At 40.9% G+C, this 21,706-nt stretch overlaps 1 protein-coding gene across 1 annotated transcript; it reads right to left on the bottom strand.

The window, feature by feature from the left end:
* Positions 1-4,353: 4,353 nt before the first annotated feature.
* On the bottom strand, positions 4,354-9,242 carry hoxc1a (homeobox C1a; the record flags this gene model as incomplete). The annotated part of the gene is given in 3 exon segments (XM_080496770.1): positions 4,354-4,970; positions 4,972-5,309; positions 8,687-9,242. Coding segments are annotated over 3 exon segments (978 nt in total). The 3' UTR covers positions 4,354-4,886.
* Between the last annotated feature and the right edge of the window lie 12,464 nt (positions 9,243-21,706).

The following is a 21,706-nucleotide window of genomic DNA, read 5'->3' as shown; positions in this document are numbered from 1 at the left end:
AAAAAAAAAAAAAAAGCGAAAACATTTTTTATTCAAGTTTGCACAAATGAGATCATTTCACAAATCAAATCATCAGTTCATGATATACATTCAATGACAATATTTATGAAATAAGATTGCAACTTTTGCATGGAGTGCAAATTAAAGAGGGCACAGGCAGCCACAGAGCCGGTGCCATTAAATCAGTGGCATCATTAGCATAGCCAGTCCTGTGTAGTAGCTGATGTCTTAGATGCAATATCAGCAATCTCTGTAAAGGCTTATTGCATCTTTTCCCCAGTTTTTCTTCTCACTTTGTGCTTCTCTGCAACTTTTCAAAGGGCAATCCAAACTAGGGAATAGACTCCTGTATAGGAGAGGTCACACACCAGCTATACAATCAGACATATAGCCGGCCCATCTTGGTTGATTCTCCTGATGCTGCATGATGTTTGTAAGGAGACATTGCACGCACTGCACGTGACGTTTCTTCACGACACAACAGCAGAAGTCTCAGGGAGTCTTCTCATATGCAACAGACTCGCAACCTTGACACAGTTTCACCTCTGCATGCACCCTCCTTCTCACTCTTTCTCCCTCGCCTCCCATCCTCATGATACCTCAGTGACTCAAAAGGCCTCCCCTCCCTCTGCTCCCCCTCTTTCAAGAGCAAATTTCCCATTGCAGCCAGAAGTGCTGAGTGCTGCTATTTGCTTTGTACACAGAAATTCGCTGAGGCTGTAAGCTGTCCCCAAACATCTGCTCCCTGGAGTGGAGCAAGAGAGGAGAGGCAAGGACTGGACTGGTGTGTGCGTTGTTCGCCGGAGCTCTGTCACGACGTGTTATGTATGGATTTGTGTGCGTTTGTGTGTGCGCGCGCGTGTGCCAGCGAGCAATTATTCAAATACGTGCTTTGTATCTTTTTTGAGCGCTTTATAAGTAGCACATAGGAAACAAAACACATATTTGTGTAATTGTACACAGGGCATCCAAATATCAATCAACACACACACACACATACACACACACACACACACGCACACACACACACACACACACACACACACACAAACAGGTGCGCTTCATTTCAACTTTCATGATGTAGAAATTGTTTGGTAGTCAAATATGTGAATGAGACCGATCAAAAAGACTAATAGTGCATGAAAGTCTTTGCAAATAAAGGAAAACAGTAAAATCAGACGAGCAGAAAAACTAAAAAGAGGGGGTAGACATTCAAATGATTCATAATTACAACAACAACTGGGCTATCTATAAGTGCTTCACGTAGAGTTAGAAAGAGCTTAACGTGATCAATTGATTTCATTCCCCTGAGCTCCGGTGAGGATATTACATGCATATTATGCATTAAGTTAATTTTAGGTCAACTTAGCATTAATTACAATGAGCTCAGAAAGAACCCACTTATACGTGTTCATTTGAAATGTAATGTAAGATATTCTGTAGGGTGCATACGTCCTCTCATTGCTCATGCCATGCAGCACTCCTCAGGAGGATTGTAACAGCTTCCCACATCAGCTCACCTCCAAGAGAAGAAAATGGAGACTGTCAATATCCTCATTTATCACGAGCCAATACATCAGTGGATTTCTTTTGATATCTCAGTTATTCGGTTTGTTGCTAAGGGGTCTTTGTCAAAATACATGTAGCATTACACTCTATATTTATGATATTTATAAATAATTACAATTATTCCTATATGAATAGGTTGCTTATTTATTCAAATGAATAACTTGAATAGCGCAGTCTTTCATTATGAGGAATGATCACTTGAAATAAAGGCAGGCGAAAGGAAAAGTGAATAAAAGTGCAACTCAAAGTACATTTTCATCGAACTTATTTTTATTTTGCTTCCAGTGTGTGTGTGTGTGTGCGTGTGTGTGTGTGTGTGTGTGTGTGTGTGTGTGTGTGTGTGTGTGTGTGTGTGTGTGTGTGTGTGTGTGTGTGTGTGTGCGCGCACAGCTGTCAGTCTCGGGAACCAACCGTACATCTTCAGGAAGGAATAACAGAGGAGCACAGATTCATCAGAGCAGAGTCACACTCAAATGCTTTCGAACTAAATGTCAGGTCTGAACAAACAACACACTTCTCCTTTCATCAATTGAGACGCAAATGCTGAAGCTGCCACAGATTGAAATTAAAGTGGCAGTTCCCTCAAAATAAATCAACTTTTTTTCCCCACCCCACACCTTTGCCTCATTCCTATAATTCACAGTAAGTTTTTTTGTTTTTGTTTTTTTTACCCCTTTTTGCAACTACCTAAGTTGGTTTTATATTTTCTAAGTGAGTCTATTACACAATAGAAGCTGAGGTGAAGTAAGTTTGGATTTAAAAAAACAAAAAAGTGCCCACCTGCTGCAAGCATCCTCTGTATACATTACAACCTGTAACTCGAAGCCCCGTGGCAAGGGAAAATATTTGCACAAGATGATAAAAGAGTTTCTAATAAGGTCAACGCAGCACACTTCTCAGTAGGAGCACCGGACATGAGAGACCATTTTTACTAGTCGCGGGTTTTATCATCACATTACTTCAACATCATTGTCCTCATCACCGTCCTTATAACCTTCACGAATGAGCACTTTGCATTGAAGAGACGGACACATATGTTGGTTTTGTTAAACATTTCACTTTGTGCTATTTTGTTTAGAGAGACGCAACCTTAATGGTGTGTGTTTTGTTTAAATGCAAATCCTCAAATAAATTGACTTCATCAGATTCTGCTAGCATGTAGGACCAAGCCTGTCAATTTAGAAACAAAATGTTGTTTCCCGTCGGCTCCTTTCCTTTTAGTTGGAATGTTTATTCCTTACTAGGCTTTATTTGATTAGAAAATGCACCGTTTGTGGGCCGGATTAATGTGCAGTTTTAAAAAATGATTCAAGCAAATATGCATGAAATATAAGAAGATGTGACCATCTAATAAATAGTTGCTCCAATTTTTTGTTTGTGCTGCCTCTGACATGGAGTCATATTAAGTGTTAAGCATGCTGAAGTAGCTTTAATTTTTCAACTTCACTAATAAAAATAGGTCTGTAGTTTATATTCAAAAGTTATCGGTTGAAAAGTCTCTTCCATCCACTTTATGAAGTGATCCAGAAGCATATTTTCTGCTCATTTAAATAAGAGATAGGGTAAGAATGAGGTTAGGTGCAGGAGGGAAAAAAGTGCACTCTGCATCTGGTATGGAATTGTAATATAAACCATTATCATATGGCCTCGTCGCCCTTCCATTCAGCTTGGTGAAATATTGTGTGAACACACAGACCTCACTCGTAGAACAAAAGCTTCGTAGTTGCATGTTGGGGAAAAAAAAGAGAGAAGAAGTTCAGACTTTGAGGTCACCCAAATTAATGGGTCATCTTTCTATGTGCTTGCTGCTGACCGGGTCATCGTTGTCCCGAGGCACGACAAAGGTCAGGAGGTGAGAGGTGAACTCCGGTGTAACTGCATATATTATTGTGGCCTTGCAGCCTTCCTGTCCAATCTTCTGCCTCACAGACCTGCAATTGTCTCCATTAGACATCATGATAGTTTTATTTACAGGCCAAAATTCCAGTAAGGACACCTGTTACAGATTTTAAATAACGGTAATTAATTTGCTTTTATTCCAGCACTTTGTTTCCAAGCTACAACAAGCAAGTTAATTCATTTGTTATGTTTAATATGATGTTTAATGTCCGTTTTGGCTCGGGTAGCCTTCACATCCAATGAAAGTGCGCTAATTGAAAGCCAAACAAAAATATTCCCTTACACAAAATTAATGTTGATGGCCCATATCTGTGATATTAAAATAGACGTTAATATGACAGGTACGCATTGTGATACCAGGAACATAACAGTGTTTAAGGGCCGTGTTTACAGTCATTTACTTTATATGAGATGAGATGCGGAAGGATTATTTAGCTGCTCGAGCTGCTGGGGCCACACCAGCTTTATTGGTCGATGCGCAAACCAGCACAGACACGCTTTTATTGTCTGCTCTCCCGCATGAGTGTTCAAGCTAAATTATCATTTTCTGATGCAAGTGTGAGGGCAATAAAAGACGCAACAGCTCCCGATCGTGACGTTTCTGTATTCCATTAACATGCAGTTTACACATGCATGCAAATGTTCTCAGAATCTGCGCCTCAAACGGATGGATCGCCCCGAATCAATGCTCCTATATGAGCGGCCAATAAATCCATCAGTCAGTTAATGCGTTTTAATCTTTGTGGGGACAAGAGGTAATGAAATGTGCAAAAAAAAAAAAAAAAAAAAAAGCCGACAAAATCAAACATTGGATTGTGGCTCTTTTAAAAAAAGAAATTAAATATCTAACATGTCTACAACAGGTGCGCAATGTGGGTTTTCCAGACAAACTACCAAATCAAAATTTTAATTGCTTCATACAGCACCGATGTGATTTACTGGAATAATTTGCAAATTGATTGCTTTATCAATTAAACAAATATTATCGCATGTAAAATAAATTATATAAATAAATACTAAACTATTGCGCTGTTAAATTATTACAGCCTGTTCAAGTAAAGTCAATAAAATTGTCCCAAAAAAAAAAGCAAATTGCGTCCCTCATCTTCTATGCTCAATTAATATCAGTTTGTATCTTCGTTTACATTGTGCTGGTAGGAGCGCAGTGGAATCACTTTGGATTTTAATATTCAAATCAGTGCGCCAGTCTGAAGCTGGGGAAGGATGACAAATCGCTGTGACCCGTTCTTGCATGAAGTAACTTGCCATTGCGCTTCTTGCGATGAGCATCCATCGTGGTAAGCAAATAAAGGTGAAGGTTGATTGAAACCGATGCAAACGCGAAACAAAACATCTGCAGGCTCGCTCTGTGCCCTTTCGCCGCGTGACGCACCACGTCGCTCGTGCGACTCAGGAGTTCAGGGGCAGGTGGGTTTTTTTTTGTTTTTCTTTTTTTTTCTTTTTGGCGAGGTCGGTCCAGGAGAGGGGCATTTGTCCGGAGAAGTCCGCGTGTTCGTGCGGGGCCGCGGGCACCGGCTCGGAAAACAGACCGTCCCTCTGCAATTTCTTCTGCTTCATGCGTCTGTTCTGAAACCAAACCTTCACCTGCGTCTCGCTCAGCTGCAGGGCGCCGGCCACCTCCACGCGCCTGGCCCGCGTCAGGTACTTGTTGAAGTGGAACTCCTTCTCCAGCTCGGTCAGCTGCTTGGTGCTGTAGTTGGTCCTCGGGGGCCCGTTCACCGTGACACGGCCGTCCGGGCAAAGGCTGCGGCTCCCAGTCGCCTCCCGCACACTGAGGCCCGAGCCAACAATGCTGAACCCACAGGTCATGTGCATCCTGGCTGAAGGGAGGACATGAAAACAGTCGTCAGAAGATCAATGAGGCAGCCTACAAAAGATGCACAAAAAGTCCCTGAATTAAATTATCCACGCCCATGCCCTGGAAATGAGATGAACATTTGCCCCCGAGTTGAAACTTTAGAGAATAAACACTGTGATGTGTATATATTTATATATCAGCTTATTTTGAGTGATAATGAGAGGGTTAAATACAATAAATAAGCGTAAGGTTTGTGTGATACAGAAGAAACAAGTATTTAAGTATTCAATAGGCCTAAAATTATAAGAAACTGATTTGTAGGAATTGGCCCTGAGCCATCATGCTGATTTAAAGTCTTCACTCGGGAGCCATTTTTCTGTCTGTATAACAAAGATGTATTTCACAGAGGTATCAACTTTAGCAATAGCCTATTGGCACACTGCAAAACCTTCTGGTGCTGTAAAACAAGGAGATGTAGACATAATAACAGAAACACCTGCAGTCAAAAGCGCCATAAATTACGGCCTGAAAAATTACCCAAGATTTCACCGGACCCCTCAGACTGACAGATTTGAATGGTTCACATTTACTGCCTGGCTTTCATGCTGCATTTTAGTTCCAAAGTTTAGCTTTTAAAGTATGTTCATCCAAATGTTCATTAAACCACAGGGGGAAAAAGCAGGACCATGCTTTGTGCAGCAGATATTTATAGAAGTAGGGAAATGTGTGGTGCTTCGCAACAACTTTGTTGCATTTACAGTCCATTAGCTGTATTCATCAGAATCATTAATAATTTGCCTTCAGGACTTTGTATGTCAATGGCAGTTTAACAGTTTACAAATCCAGTCAAATTCTGCAATTATGACAAATGTCTCCGTTTTTGTCCTCTGAGGTTTCTGGGTTACACATTAAAGTATCATCTGTGCTACTTATGTGCAATGAACGACAGGGACCGCAGCTATATCTTGATTTTTCATGGCTGACATTGTGGGCAGTTGTCAGTGTGCCTTTGCCTCTGAGATAATGTGCTGCTGCTGCTGCATAATGGAGTCAGTGTGCCAGGTGTAGAGCAAAGCCTCCCACCACAATTCATGGCGAGGAAGGTTAACAGGCCTCCAGCCACTTGCAAAAGCATAGCAGATGGAAAGGTCAGTTATAGGATAAATGTCAACATCTGTGTTTTAAGAAAATGAATGTGAAGGTAACCCAGCTTGAGAATTAGAGGGCAGTGAATATCAAGAAGCAATACACAGAAACTGTACGTAATTAAGAACTTGAGCTTTCAGGAGTGCAAATCACATGCACATTCTGATTAATGGCTCCAAAGATAATAGAATTGATGCCAGCCAGAAGGCATAAAGGAATCAAACTAAATATTTGAGGAATGACTTGCACGCTTAAAAATAGCCAGCCAGCAAAGGGAATGGGAAGGGCCTTCCAAGCCAAGGAGAGAGAAGAAGAAAGGGGATAGATCAATACACATTGCCTCAGTCATCTGGGCATCTAGCCCACAGTAATTCAGGTGCTGTCAAAGCATAATTGAAGAATGACGCACTGGGAGTATATACACTGAGCCAGGAGATCAGGTTACAGCAGGTCTGTGGAGGCCTTTCAACATGGAAGGATACGCAGGACTTTGCTTTGTGCCAAAACCAATACAAGCTCCCGAGGAAAGCATACTTTCACTAATGACTCTTTTACAAGTTACACTGTAGTGCTAATGAGTTACTCCTACAGATGATCTCCTTCAGAGACATACAGAAAGAGGTTACGGCGATGCTAACAATACTGCGAGGAAATGTCTTTGAGTGTGGGTGGGTGAGCGTAAATGGCTTTTTCAAGTGCATGGTTTTGGATCGGATGAGTGGCTAATGTGTTTGATGGATAAAATGACTTTTGGACCAATCAAAAGGGCGCCTGTCACCTTCTGTCTCCCTCGCACCGTCAAGAAAGCGTTTGTCCAGATCAACATTCTGCACATGATGTAAAGAAGCAGTCGTTCTCTGTGCCACATGACAATATTTATTACAAATCAATCTCTTTCACGCCACGGTTTCAGGTTTTTCGTGCTTGCTCGACCACATAATTCTAAAATCAAAATGTCTCTGAATTGCACCTTGTCTGATCCACCAGCAGGCGATCCAGCAGCTTGATGTGGTTTTTTTGTTGCATCATGCAACAATAAAGCCAGCTCAAAGGCAGTGAACTCACTATTTGTGCAGAAATAGGTTAAATCTCCACAAATTTTCCACAGTGCTCTGAATTGTGCAATAAATGTGCTTGTTGCAACACTTGCAGGTGAGGCTGGGCCTTTAAAATAAAGTTGCATCGTTGTTCACTGCACCTTTGGGTCAGCAGCATCCGTCCATCTGACCTGGACCACACTGACTGAAAGACAATAAACAAATAAATAAAAGTGTGGACCTCCACTGTGACTGTAAATCATCCTCCAAGTAAAATTTATGAAACACAATCCAGGTACTGTGGCCAGTCAATCAAGTGACATTATTGATCAAATGAGAGATCTATACAAGATGCGATAACTCACATAAAATTGAGGATTCATAGGCATTTTTCACATTAGCAGGCTATTGGTATTTTTTAGGCCAAGGATATGTATTCTTCAGTGGGCTCTCTGCCCAGGACTCATCAGTCAGTGAAATGATGATCTGTGACAGCAATTATGTTAAAAAGGTGGACACATGTAAAGGTGCTGCAAACTGAAATCAATAGGCAAGGGCTTTCATTACAAACAGACAACTAATCAATACTCAGGGAGCACTCCAGCTTACAAGAGTAAGTTTTACTCAACTTCCTGTGGGTCTCGACAGGCAGTGGTCTGTTGCATTATTCAAAGTCTGCTGGTTAGTAAGGGCAAGGGTAAATAATTGATCATCTTCAGGGTTGAATATACAGTGAGGCTAAGCAGGCCTTTCACTGTACTTCGCCCTGTTTCTGTGCGCACAGTTTTCAGCCAAGCTTGGAACAGTAGGTGGAGCAAAAAATGTTAAACAACCCACCAGACTCCGCATTAACATGAAACCGTTAAGGAAATAGTAACGGAGTCCTCATGTGCATATTAAAATGTGGCTTCCCGTAAACAGCTATATCCGCTTTTCTGTTTTGGATTTGGATTTTAGGCTCATTATTATTCGGGGTTTGTTTGTGGTGACGGGGGAAATTGTACTCGGTGACGCACAAAGCACGTCAGCTATTTTTTTTTTCCTTTTTTCACCTCAGTGACAAAAACTTTTTTCACCTGTGAATGAAAGTTATCCCAAGGCTTGAAAATACACGGAAACTAATTTAAAAACCGAATAATATGATGTCAATTCTGCTTTTTAACTCTCCTCCCGAGCTGTCAGTGTGCCATTACAGAAAAAAATAACAATAACTCACCCGCCCTGTGCGGCTGACTCCGTTTCACTCTCATCCACTCAAAAGTTTTACTCCTTTCATCCGTGCCAACTCCGTCACAGTCCGAGCCGACTGAACTTCCCACGGCGACGTGGATCTCTGCTCCACCGTGAGAGTAGATCTGAATTTGCTCTGCGAGTGACCCAAAAGCGCAGCTCGTCCTCTCGCGCCGTGACGCGCAGGATCCGCGCCCCAGAGAGCCGCGCCACTGCGCCCTGCACCGCCAGGGGACACGGGACGAGTGGGGGCAGGCCGGTGTCGAGAAGCCCTGGAAAGGCTCAAGCTGTGGTGGAGGAGGAGGAGGAGGAGGATGTGGAGGGGGAGGAGGAGGGTTGTCCGAAGGGGTGCACGGAGTCAGGCGCGGGGAGTAAAATCCTGAGGCAACTTCCACCTCCGGTTCCTGCCTCTCATCACGGCTGCAGAGTTCAGGATGAGACCTGCCGCTCAGGTCCCGGTTTATGACCTCTTTTGCTCTGCAGCAGCCCGTGAACAGAGGGTTAGTCTCCCCTTCGGCCGTTAACTCTTGATAGGAAGTCATTATCACCTTTTTACCCCCCCCCTCGCATAATCATTGGATGGGGTTGCACTTCATGCCCGGCCTCTCATGCGTCCAGCGACGCATGGTCAGGCGGAGGGATGACCGGGGGGGACATTCCTCTGAGGAGAAACAGCGGTCTCTGATTGATGGAGATGACGTGCCCTCCTGGTCTCGGCCAATAGCTGGACATCTCTGTCATCAGGGAGGACAACACTGATTAAGCCGAGCAGGCAAGTTGTGAAACTCACCTCAGGTCAACGTTTATAATGGTGTCCGAGTTCAATAAGCAGAGCAGAGCGCAAAGAGAGCAGCTGGAAAACACACCATTGGCAGTCTGAGGGCCTTCACGGGCCTCTCGCCCATCCACGCTGTGATGTCCCATATCATACACGGGTTATTTTTTTTTCTTTTTTTTTTCCAGTCAAAATCTGGCATGAGGATTATTTTTCAAGGTAACAATAAAATCTTTTTTCCAAAAGCGAAATTAACATAATATAGGCCTACATTGATGCAGCTAATGGATTATGCAAATTTACAGAGAAAAAAGAAAACTCAAGGCCCTCTTTAGCAGAGGTCTTAGGTCATGTGAAAGGCACACTTAATGGGTTCAAAGGTCATGACAGCTGGTATTTAGAAGTTCAGTGGCAGCAGATTTGTAATTAGCCTCGAACAACTACAAGAATTGCTTGGCTCTCAGATGAAACTTGCTTCCTCATGCTGTATGAACTGGTTCTCTCCTTCAGGAATAGTTCATCTGTGTGCAAAACAAGAGGCCAAAACTCTCTTCTTCAGTATTCTGCTTTTGTGAGAGTGTCAGGAATCAATCACAATCTTAAAGACCATCAGACATTGACCAAAGCAAATAAATATATTGTTGTTTGTCACAGTTGGAAAGTATATCAGGGACTAATGGGACTATATTGTTATGAAGTGAGCAAAAATGTTTAACTGGCGTCTGTTGCTGCGAAAAGAAAAGAAAAGAAAAGAAAAGAAAAGAAAAGAAAAGAAAAGAACAGAAAAGAAAAGAAAAGAAAAGAAAAGAAAAGAAAAGAAAAGAAAAGAAAAGAAAAGAAAATCTGCAGCCCCACAGCAGCTCAGCCAATTTCACCTCCAGTACAGAAATTAAATTATCAAGACGCTCCACAGCAGCAGAACTAGTTTTTTGTTTTTTCTTTCTTGAAGTCTGGGATGACCTACTTTCAAACACACGCATCATCGCATGATGCCCAACCGCACGCAGGCACATGAAAATAACGGGAATTAACAGGGCTCAGACGCCAGAGTTAACAAGTAATTTTAATTTCAAGAGCTTTTAAACATTTGGTCGCAATTTATAGTGTCGTGATGGTGTTTTATTGTTCCACAAAACCAAATATCCGTGAAATTACAAAGAAATGCCAATCTTAACATCGTAAGTGTGTTTTTTTTTTATGAGTCTTTAGGTTTCAGTCATGTTTCAAGTGACTGACTTAGAGGGTATTAAAATACCACTAAAGACCAGCAGGTGTTGGAACATAAAATTCTTTATTCTATTTCACTGAAATACATTATTTATTTACTCAACCCTGTATTGTTAGAATTAACTGTACAGCTTAATCAATGAACATTACAGGTGTTTGATGGAAACAGTCAATTCACAAGGTTGAATAATAATAATAATAATAATAATAATAATAATTATTATTATTATTATTATTATAATAGTAATAATAAAATATTATTATCACTTCTATCATAGCAATACAAGAGCCATCTTCACATTTAATTATAAACCTAAACTTAAAAATCACTTTAAGATTATATTTTAAAATTATTCTCTATGTCCTTTAAGTCTGCAGTAATTACAAAATAATTCAGTGTAATGAACAACTTCTAACTGCATTCTTACAACACAGAAATATGGTCCCAGCTGTGGGAGTTAATGGGATTCTACAGGCAGCGATGTGCTGAATGACTGAGTGCAATATATCCCTTCTCTCCATGCATTTGCATGGTGCACAGATCCATCTTCATGTCAGCTCGGAGGTTACTCAGGGTTCACGCGCTAGCTTGTTTCTCTCCTCCACACTCAATAAATAAATCTCTGCAGCTTTCTGTTTACCGCCTGAATATAAATTTGTTTGCAGTCGATCGAAGACCTGTGCGGAGGTATTAGAAATTGTATTTCTGTAATGGCTTTCAGCAGCAGGAGGAGGAGGAGGAGGAGGAGGGGTGGGAAGGGGTTGCAGAGAGGGGAAAAGGAGAAGAAGAGGAAAAAACAGGTGTGAGCAATATCTGCTTTCCATTTGCAAACGAATTAAAAAAATAAAACCGCCTCAGCCAGTTACAGCCTTTGGATGCATTCAAATTACATTTAAAACCAAGTAACCTTTTTATCTTTTAGGACAACAACAACAATCCACGTTTGTTCCTCGATGTGCCATATGTTTGATTAGCATATTCGAGGGGTTGTTCCACATCACTGCCCAGTGCAACAGAAGTTACATTATCACATTCATTGCAACAAACAAGTGATCTCTAGTGGAGGCACCTTCTCCTGGACAGCTTGTTTCCCCTAAACCACAAATTCTACCCAAGATTCAGAAATGAGAGAGAGGGGATAATCTCACAATTTAGGTAAAATAGATCCTGCAAATTCAATTTTGAATCCCAGTCCCCTCAAACCAACACTCGGGCACTCCGGCAAAACAGACCAAAAATGTGCCAACTCTTCCCCCAAACCCCCGAAAGACTGCCTCTTAAAACACAGCCCGGGCATTTTTCATCGTGATCACCACAGTCTCTATTGTTTTGACTGGAGGTGAAGTAAACATGGCAGCACTTGGGTGGCTGTGTCAGGAGGCAGGAGGAGGGAGAGGATATTGACTGATGCTAATTTGTTTTGCGTCCATGCTCTGATGTGTGTCAATAGGCAGTCAAGGCCCTGGGATCAGTGCGGCCGTGCTCGGATTACCTCCCCGGTTTGGATGCAGACCTCATCTCGCCGCTGCCGACACGATGCGACGGCCGCCGTTGACATCAGACCCCCGTCCATAGCACTGCAGCGACGTAGAGCCTCATTATATCTCAGCTCTTGACCCTCACAAGACTGGGAATTTGCCAGTGCTGACAGACAACTGTCACCACCAGCGAGGCAGGTCACCGCCGTTAATACAGCAGCAAGTAGAGAAGCTGACAGCCGTCTGAGCCGCGGTTATGGTGCAAAGGCTCATCGGGCATCATGATAGAGCTGTAATATGGCGGCGCGACAAGGAGACATAATACCACGGACAGAAAAGTGCAATGGAGGGAAGGGGCCGCAGCAGGAATAGAGAAGAAGCAGTCATAGGAGAAGTGTGGCACATTGACTGGCCTGAAAGATGGCTATCTATATGAGTGATGGAGTGTGTCAGCTTTTTTTCAAATATTGACATTTTTGAAAAATTGGGATGTCAGAAGAAAGGGTTCACTGTGTGTGCACCCCCCCCCCCCCCCCCACACACACACACACACACACACACACGCAACACAGAGGCATATCACCTGAAAACCCAAAATAACCCACCCAGTCACACTGTTAAATTCTAATAATTGTCTTTGCTTCATCTTTGAATGCTATGAAATCTGTCACAGTGCATGAACTATATTCATAAATCTAATGCAACTACTGCACAATTGGCTGGGGACATTATAGATAACTGCATTCTGCAGAGGCTCAACAGTGTGACAATGAAGCAATACCTTGCTAATACCAGGACTCTTCAACTATAGCCTGTAGTATGTGTTGCAGCGCTTCACGGCTCCACTGAGCCACGAGGCTTCGAGTCGGCAGAATCCCAAACATCATGACAACAAGCCATCAGTCATCTTCCCCCCAAGCTGCTGTGCACACTTGTGTGTTTCCGGAGTTCTTACTGTGGGAAATGAGCAGGGTTAAACATGAAACAGGAGGAAATGTTCATCATTGCAGCTCTCTCTGTAATACTCTTTTTCATACAGCATTGTTTTTCGCTGCAGGGAAAAAGAAGGCGTAGTTTTTAAAATTGTTTCTTTTTTTTGTTTGTTTGTTTTTTTATATACTTAACCATCCCCAGCTTGTTCAAGATGCAGATCAGCAGGCTGCTGTGCATGCTAATCATGGTTAATAGCAAAATGCAGATATACGAATGAAACTGTGTTAACAGCACTCCAGTCATGGATTTGGGATTATAGGCTCAGGTTTAGAAATTATTGAAATGTAAAAGAAGCTACAGATTATTTATCTAAATATTGGTTCAATGTACTTTATTTCCTTTAACATTGTTAAAACATTCTTCCTTTTGACTTCATGTCAGCTTTGATTTATGTCAGTTAGTTCCCACATCTTCCTAAAGCTGCGTGATGTTTACAGGTGAATTAACAAAATCCACAATTAATATCACAACTGTCACATCAGTTATTTTCCTCCCCATATTTTCAATACATTTTCCCCCAAAGCAAGTCAGGATAAACCTTAAAGGCAGTCTGATTGTCCACACTGGTTCACCTCATTGATTTTAGGTGATTACATTGATTTCTATTACTGCATTTTAAAGAGAAAATTAAAAACGTAACCATGAAAATATGATAAATCATGTTAAAAACAGCGTTGTTCTTGTTTTGTACCAGTTAAGCTCCTTAAGAATCAATGAATAATTATGATAATAATAATTAATAATAGCCCAACAGCATTCACGAACCAAACATTGAAGAAAGAAAAGGAAGAAATCATATAGAGAGAAAGAATTGACTTAAAAAGCAAGATTATATAGATTTAAATATATAAGCTGAATATATTTATTTTCAGTATTACTTGAAATGATGCAGTGAGAGATTAATTATTTCACTTCTCTGGATCCTTCCCCAGGAAAAAGCAATATCTCCTCTTGAATCCAAAATAAATCTACATGAGTTTGTGACTTTGTCACTGCGGCTTTAATGACCAACCAGTGAAAATGACAAGTCAGTAAAATCTGTGATTCAGAATTCTTCCATTTTTTTTTAACAACCGAGCTACAGCAAACATTAATAATACAGTCAATATAAGATAAAGGTCAGTGTTTTGTGAAATGTCACTCTTTTATTCCTCTGTTTTATTGAAAATTGCTTCACTCATTGTTTGGTGGCCCTTGGACTCCCCTGACATTCCGCAAAAAGTCCAAGTATACATTTACACATTTTGAAATTACAGGGGAAAAACTTACTGCATGAAGTTGTTTTTTTCTCTGCTGATATGGCGACAATATGTAGTCCTGAGAATCCCTCCTTTGTCGTATAATCTGTGGGCATGAATGAATGCGCTCTTTATTGCCTGTTAATGAGTTGAAATGCTGCAGTAAAGCCACTGTATCGCCATAAAGCTCCAGTTACTGTATGTTGAAACTTTCTAAAAAGGTGAATAAACTTTCTGCTTATTTAGGAAGGTTCTGATGTTTTTAATATCATGTTTTTTAATGTTAAGTATATCATGTGATATAATGAGGAACGTAATGAATAAATGAGCACTTTGATAATCATTAATAATAAATAACTACAACTTGGAACTTTCTTGTTGAAAGGAATGTGTTAATGTCATCCGAGTATATCTAATAAACATACAGCTAATATTACATTTGTTTTCTAAAAAGCTAACTCAGAAAAAGCTCTGAAAGTGTCTTAACTGGTTGAAAAATGATGGGAATGTGTGGAAACTCAAATATCCTTCTTACATTATGTTAATCTGAGATTCGGGAGGCTTATTGCAGTGTAACAAAAACACAGTTTGTATCTGTGAAACACCAAAAACAATGTTTGTGGCAGAGCAGCATTGCATCTGTTTAAAGTCGTGTTTATAAGCCAACCGTGTGACACTGGGTTATGTCGTGACGCATGCAGCAGATTAAACAGTGTTAGTTTTTTGTTGTACTGCTGTTACACAGGTCTCCAGGACACCAAACAAAACATGAGCATTCAAACTTCGGCCTACAAATAATGTTTTTCTAATATCCAAACATCAGCATGTAGATATGGGTGCTAAATATTGAAGCACATCTGTTTGTGTTCCTTGTTGATATTTTGAGGCTCTGTCCTGTAATCTACCTGGAAATACCCATTTTATCAAAGAAAGTACGGTGTTTGAATACAGGTGCTGGACTAGACTTGGCATGCTTCTGTGGTGTGAAAGCGGTGGGGTTACATCACCGTGAGAATATGCAATAGTTTGCATGGAGTTTGCATGTTCTGCCTGTGCTTGCATGGGTTTTCTCCAGGTGTCCTCACACCCACCCTCAGCTGGAATCGGCCCCAACATGGATAAGACGTCCAAAAGACAGAATAATTAAAATCTTCTTGCCAGTAAAGAAACTGAAGTAATATACAATACAATACAATACAATACAATACAATACAATACAAGACAATACAATACAATACAAGACAAGACAAGACAAGACAAGACAATACAATACAATACAAGACAAGACAAGACAAGACAAGACAAGACAAGACAATACAATACAATACAAATACTTTATTTTTCCATTTTTAATTCTAGAAAGAAATTCTTTAAATTGACTATTGATTGATCATGCGTTAAAACATGGCTCATACCTTCATTTTTAAACGCTGTTCTGTATTTTTATTTGTTCTGAAATTTGAATGTTATTCTTTTAAAACGTTGAACTTTCATTTTTGACAGGAAGAAACCTGCTCTGAGTAGTGATGGTGTAATCTTTCATAGTGATTTAATTTTGTTTTTACTTTGCTGTCACTTGAATCTCTAGTGTTTCCTCAGTCCGAATCTGAAATGGGAGCAGAGAGCAGCTCTGACTGTCCAGGTGTTATCTGTCGCCCAGTCTCACCAGGCCTGGTGTTGCTGCTGGGGGTTTTGGGGGGGGGTCTGTATACCAGGCCTGCAGCAGTGGTGTGGATTCCTCCTCTCGTGTTGGGTGGCCTTACAGGTCACGGCTGCCAGACACAGGGACGTCTCCTGTTCCAGTGACATTTGCTCACCTGGTTTATCTATGCTCGGCCACTTCATTGTATGTTGACCTGTGTTTTTCTCAACGTGTGTGTGTGTGTGTGTGTGTGTGTGTGTGTGTGTGTGTGTGTGTGTGTGTGTGTGTGTGTGTGTGTGTGTGTGTGTGTGTGTGTGTGTGTGTATGAGAGAGATTTACACTGGGTTTGGAGGCTGGGCTTCTTTTTTTCAATAATCTAAATGCACTTTGTTCTACTTTTTTTGTTTGAAAGATGTTTCATAAAGAACGATTAATGGATAAAATGAGTTTTGTTGTTGTTTTTCAGCACTGAAGCTGCTTCAGGATTCTGTTGAATAGATTGAACTGCACCGAAGAAGCAGATGTTGAGGAAAACATTGTCACCAAAGGGAACGTGTCCACCCGAATATTAATGTTAGCAGTGGAAAATGAAGAAGTAATATGCATCCTTAGCCAGCAAAGGCAAGATCAAGAAATAACTGCACAAGTGCACAATTTAAAAACTTTATTCCTACTTCGTAGTTAGAATATTAAAGATCAGTGCCTCCATTTGTGAGTTAAAACAAGATTCTCGGGATGTGTAACTGGGGAGATTATCCCAAACACAATACGATGCATCGATTCGACAGTGTGAGATGAAGCCATTGGGATGAGAAACATGCTTGAGTGATCAATAATGGTCAACATGTGACATTTCGCAGGGTGACTGTTGTGATTACAAGTTCATTCATTTAAGCGGAGCTCCTCGGAGGAGCGGGGCTCTCCGGCAGGTGACTCCGTCGGCGCGCTCAGCGCCGCCGCTCGCCACGGCCCAGACAGTTTCATCACCAACTTACCTTTTTATTGTCACCGATCATCCTTAACCGGGAAGCATTTAAAATGTCATTGATCTTGATAATGCTGTGCCATAATATGACAGTAACAGTTGTATGAGATTCAGGAAGTCAAATTTCCAAGATTGATGAGTCGTAGCAGTTGAGTTATAATCCATCTACCTGAGTGATGCCGCGGCTCTGTTCCACATGAGGGAGCAGACAAATAAATAAAACCCATAAAGGTGACAAAGAAAATTGATACTTAACAATCATCTTGAGCAACAAGCACCTGGAGAGACTGGTGGGCAGCGTTTACTGCTGTGGAGGGAAAAGGCTGAGAAGGTTAATAGGTCATAAAAAGAACACAACCTCCTAAAGGCCAGACGTAAAAGTTCAGGGTTTCGCCTCACACTGGTCCAAAGTTTGGTGTGTGGCCGTCTTCTTCTCCAGAGCTTTTGCACCCATGATTCTTTAAAATTTTAATAATGTAAAAGGAAAACCAAAAAAATTTATCCCAGTTTGATCATCACCTTGAATTTTATGTTATATCCAAACTGCTTTTCTGAGAGTCGCTGTTAAAAGTCCCGACCATAACTCTGCGCTAAAGCTTGGAAATATACAATAGCAGAAAATTGAAAGCGTCATTTAGTAAAATAGCAAGTCACATCTGTCAGTGTGCAGCACAGATGCAGAATAATCTAAGTTGTTGTTGTGAAACTGGTTTGAATTAAACGTGCCAATTCTTTCAGCTCTTTAAATTGTTCACCAAACATTTTGGATTGTGTTTCCTTATTGATAGGCCGGGTGCTTTTCCGCTCTCCTGATATACACCATCATGTGAATTATGCCTAAAAACTCCAAAACAATATAACTATCATGTGTCTCTGCCTCTCGGGAGCTTTTTACTAATGCAATGCAACAATTCAGTTCAAAACAACAATAAAAAAAAGCCCCAAAAAACAAAAAGGAAGTTTTACATTTTTGATCAATCTTGTCTCAATTAAAAAATTTGCTTCCAGAATCTTTATGACTGTGTTTTTACATAAGAGCTGAAATCGTTGTTTCATATTTTACGTATGTTTTTCACAATTGTCTGGCCTACAATCATCCCTTTGTGTTTCCAGCTGACACAATGATGATATCTCCTCATAATTTCAGAAGGAAAGCCCTCTTCACACTTCAATCTCAAAGCCAATGCCAAATTATTACAGATATTTTGATATTTTGTGAACAGTTTTTTCAGTGAGTCAAACTTTAAATTCTGCTGTAGAAATTAGACTTTAAATGGATTTCTCTTAGACAGCACTTTTTTTTTTTCACTGCTTCAGCAGTCCCAAAGCGTTTAACGTTGTTGGCCACATTCACCCGTTGATGGCGATGGCTGCTACGCAAGGTGTTAAACCTCCACTGAGAGCAGTTTGTGCTTCAGTGTTTCGCTCAAGAATGGTTTGCCATATGGACAGGGCGAGATGGGGGGGGGGGGGGGTCGAACCTGCAGCACTGTGATTGAAAGACGAGTCACTGCACCGACTGAGCCACGGCTGACCTGACATTGAACAACCCTGTGAAGTTAACTTGATGGGGGGGGGGACATAAAGTTCATTTTTATAATACTTTGTTCTCATGCACAGACAGGAATTCACATATTAATCATGTGTTCAGCTTTACATTTTGTGAAAAAAGAAGTTTAGATATTAACAACATAATTTCTGGTAGCCTTTACAATCTTGTATTCATCCAGTTACTGTAAATGGGAAAGTAAATTCAGTAGATGTGAAATCAGTTTTTAGCGGTCAGTCTTGATTTTCCTCATACTTTCAAAACTGAACAAAAGTGTTAATTAACATGTCTTGGAAAAAAAGAAAAAAAACAATTTGATCATCCGTCAACCCGACTGTATGTTTTCTTTGTCACCTTTACTTTCAGAAATCAAAAACACTGCTGTATTTTACAATTCAGTTTCATATGATCATATATATAATATGTCAAAACTATTTAACGGGTCTCAAACACATTTTAGTTCATGGGTCACATGCAGCCAAATCCTCTTTAATGGGCCGGACTGATAAAATAGTGCCATAATAACTTTTCAGTTTTAACTTGAACATTTTTCTCTGTTGTGGTGTCAAATATCATTGGTAGAAATATCATATCAAGACTTTGGAGGATACCTACAGGGAATATTGGTAACATGAAAAACTTCTGCCTTAATGTGTCTTGTTTCATTTCTTCACTCACTGAAGGTTTTGTTTTCGCAGCTTAAGAAATCTTTTGATGCACAGAGCATTTTTCAAGTCCCTAAAATCAGCTCAACAACAGCTGCAAATTGGACACTTGAACATCCGTCACTGTAAAGGACATAATGGTAAAATTCTGAAATTAATGATGGACCGTAACCAAAGCTGGTTTCATGGCACCTCGACTGGTGTCATTTATCACTTCAAAGATCTGCCTTAATGCAAAGCACAACATTTTGAAGAACTTGTGAGATGTTTTAGGGCTCGACATGGCCCCCCCCACCTACTAAAAACAGATGTCGTCAAACAGGGCGAAGGAGTCAAGTGAGTTAAAAAGGATATAATGACTTTAGCCGCTAACTAGAAGCCTGGCTAACCTAATGTTGGAATGGAAGTAGACTGTTGCCCCTCACAGTGGGGCCCTTGGGGGGAGGCTTTCCTTGACCTCTGGGGATCCCCCTTGACCTCATTCACAGAATTACTGCACTCCAGTGTGTGGATCCTCCTGGCTTTTAGTGTCTGCAAGGAGAATGTGTTGAGGAACCAGAGGTAAAGGTCCCATTGAGCTTCGGCACCATTAAAACTATAAATCACTTGGCATGCCGAAGAATCTCAGGAATCCAACACTGTCTGCTTCTTCTTCCTCACAAATCCCCCCTCTTTCTCTCTCTCTCTCTCTCTCTCTCTCTGTCTCTTTGTGAGCGAACATATTTTTTCGTGGAGGACTTTTTCTCTCTTTGTTGCTGTCGCTCCCTTGCCCTTTATTACTTCTCTCCTAAATTACCCAGCTGTCACCACCTCTTTGATACAGATGTGGTGTAGACTTTACTTTATTTGATTCAAAATGTTCACGGAGTTATTGCTGCCGTACAGCTCCCCTGATACCTACTGGGACCTGCTGGAAACGCTGTCAAATATTTACCGAATGACAGCTGATCCTGAGACTGATTAAGTAATGAATTAGGAGTGGGAAGTCATTCTATCCAGGTCCACTAGGGGATCAGCTTCCTTGGTACGTTCCCCGTTTCATAGCTGTCAGTAGTCCTCTGTGACAGCTCATTTACAGTAAGGCCGCTGATATAAAACTGTCAGCATGCTCAAAATTTGTGTGCAGTTTTGTTTCGAATATTGATACGAGTGCTCACACTATCAAGCGTGAGGAGAGCCTCGCTCCTCCATCATGCCAAGCTGCCATCTATCTTTAACATGTAAAACTGTTTGAGACCCAGGAGAACATGTGACCCACTTCTGTCAAATAAATGCATAATGTTTCCCCCCTTTTTTCTTTTTTCGCTCAGCAAGACGCCAAATAATCTGAAATCCAAAATAGCAAAAACACAGTTTACATTTGAGAATCCCGCATGTCAGCAAACATAAAGTCTCCTCGCTGTTCTTCAGCATGTCGTCATTGGTGATTAAAAAGCGTTGGTCTCCGGAGGCCCGATGGGATGTTGGAAGGACTTTTTAACGCCCCACAACTAACATGCCCCCTGAGAGGGAGGCCAGCCCCGACTTGCAGCACTACAATTTGGCTATTGAAAATGCAAAGGCTGGGAAGGAGGAGGCAAGAGATCCTGTCATGGTGCCCAGTGGGTTCAGAGCTTGTGGTTGGAGTGCTGGAAAGACTGCCTTGTCTCTGTGATTAATGGTGGGGAACTCAGAGGCAGAAGCCAGGGAGAGGCTTATGTGGCAAGATTGTGCAACTTGAATGCACAATACTGGAGAGTTTTCAATGAATCTAAAGCAGGCCTTAATTTGATTACAGAATCTTTCTTGTTTTCCCATTTGGGATCTAATCCAGGAATCTTTAATCATAGAATACTGCAAGAAAAAAAAAATGCAAATCTAATCATTGATGAATAGGATAAACATTGCACACAAACTCCAGTTTTCCCAAATGCATTTATTACGCATGTACAGTATTTGACATCTCAATTAATCAACAATTGTATCAAAGACTTGCGGTGTCCTTTAATGGCTTTAACAAAAATATAACATCATTCTGCTCATTTCACGGTTAAAACGTTTTACACAAATGACCTGCTATTTACAGTACGTAATGAAAAAAGAGGCCCAAATATTACATTTAGAAAATATGACAACTACTGATCTATCATCTGACAGCAGAGGGGAAATATAAAACACACTCAGGATTTTCCACATGCATTAAACAAGCAACAATCCAAACATTACAGCAGAATACACATAGTTTCAGGTGTGGTGTATATGGACAGTGTGAGCAGGAAGTTTGGGGACCTGCAGTCTGCAGTCACAAATGATATTGCTGTAGCTCTCCCTTAATTAAGATATGTTCATACAGCTTAATTAAAATGTTTTGTGACTCTGAAAGGGGTGCATTAAGGAGATTTCAGCCCTGGGATGCTGATCAGACTACCTCCATCCTTTCAAAAGTAAGTGAAAGTAGATGTTTCATTGAGATT

The sequence above is a fragment of the Blennius ocellaris genome, assembly GCF_963422515.1.
Source record: "Blennius ocellaris genome assembly, chromosome: 5".
Lineage (NCBI taxonomy): Eukaryota > Metazoa > Chordata > Actinopteri > Blenniiformes > Blenniidae > Blennius > Blennius ocellaris.
Note: the sequence above shows the minus strand (reverse complement) of the source record. Positions and strands in the feature narration are given on the sequence as shown.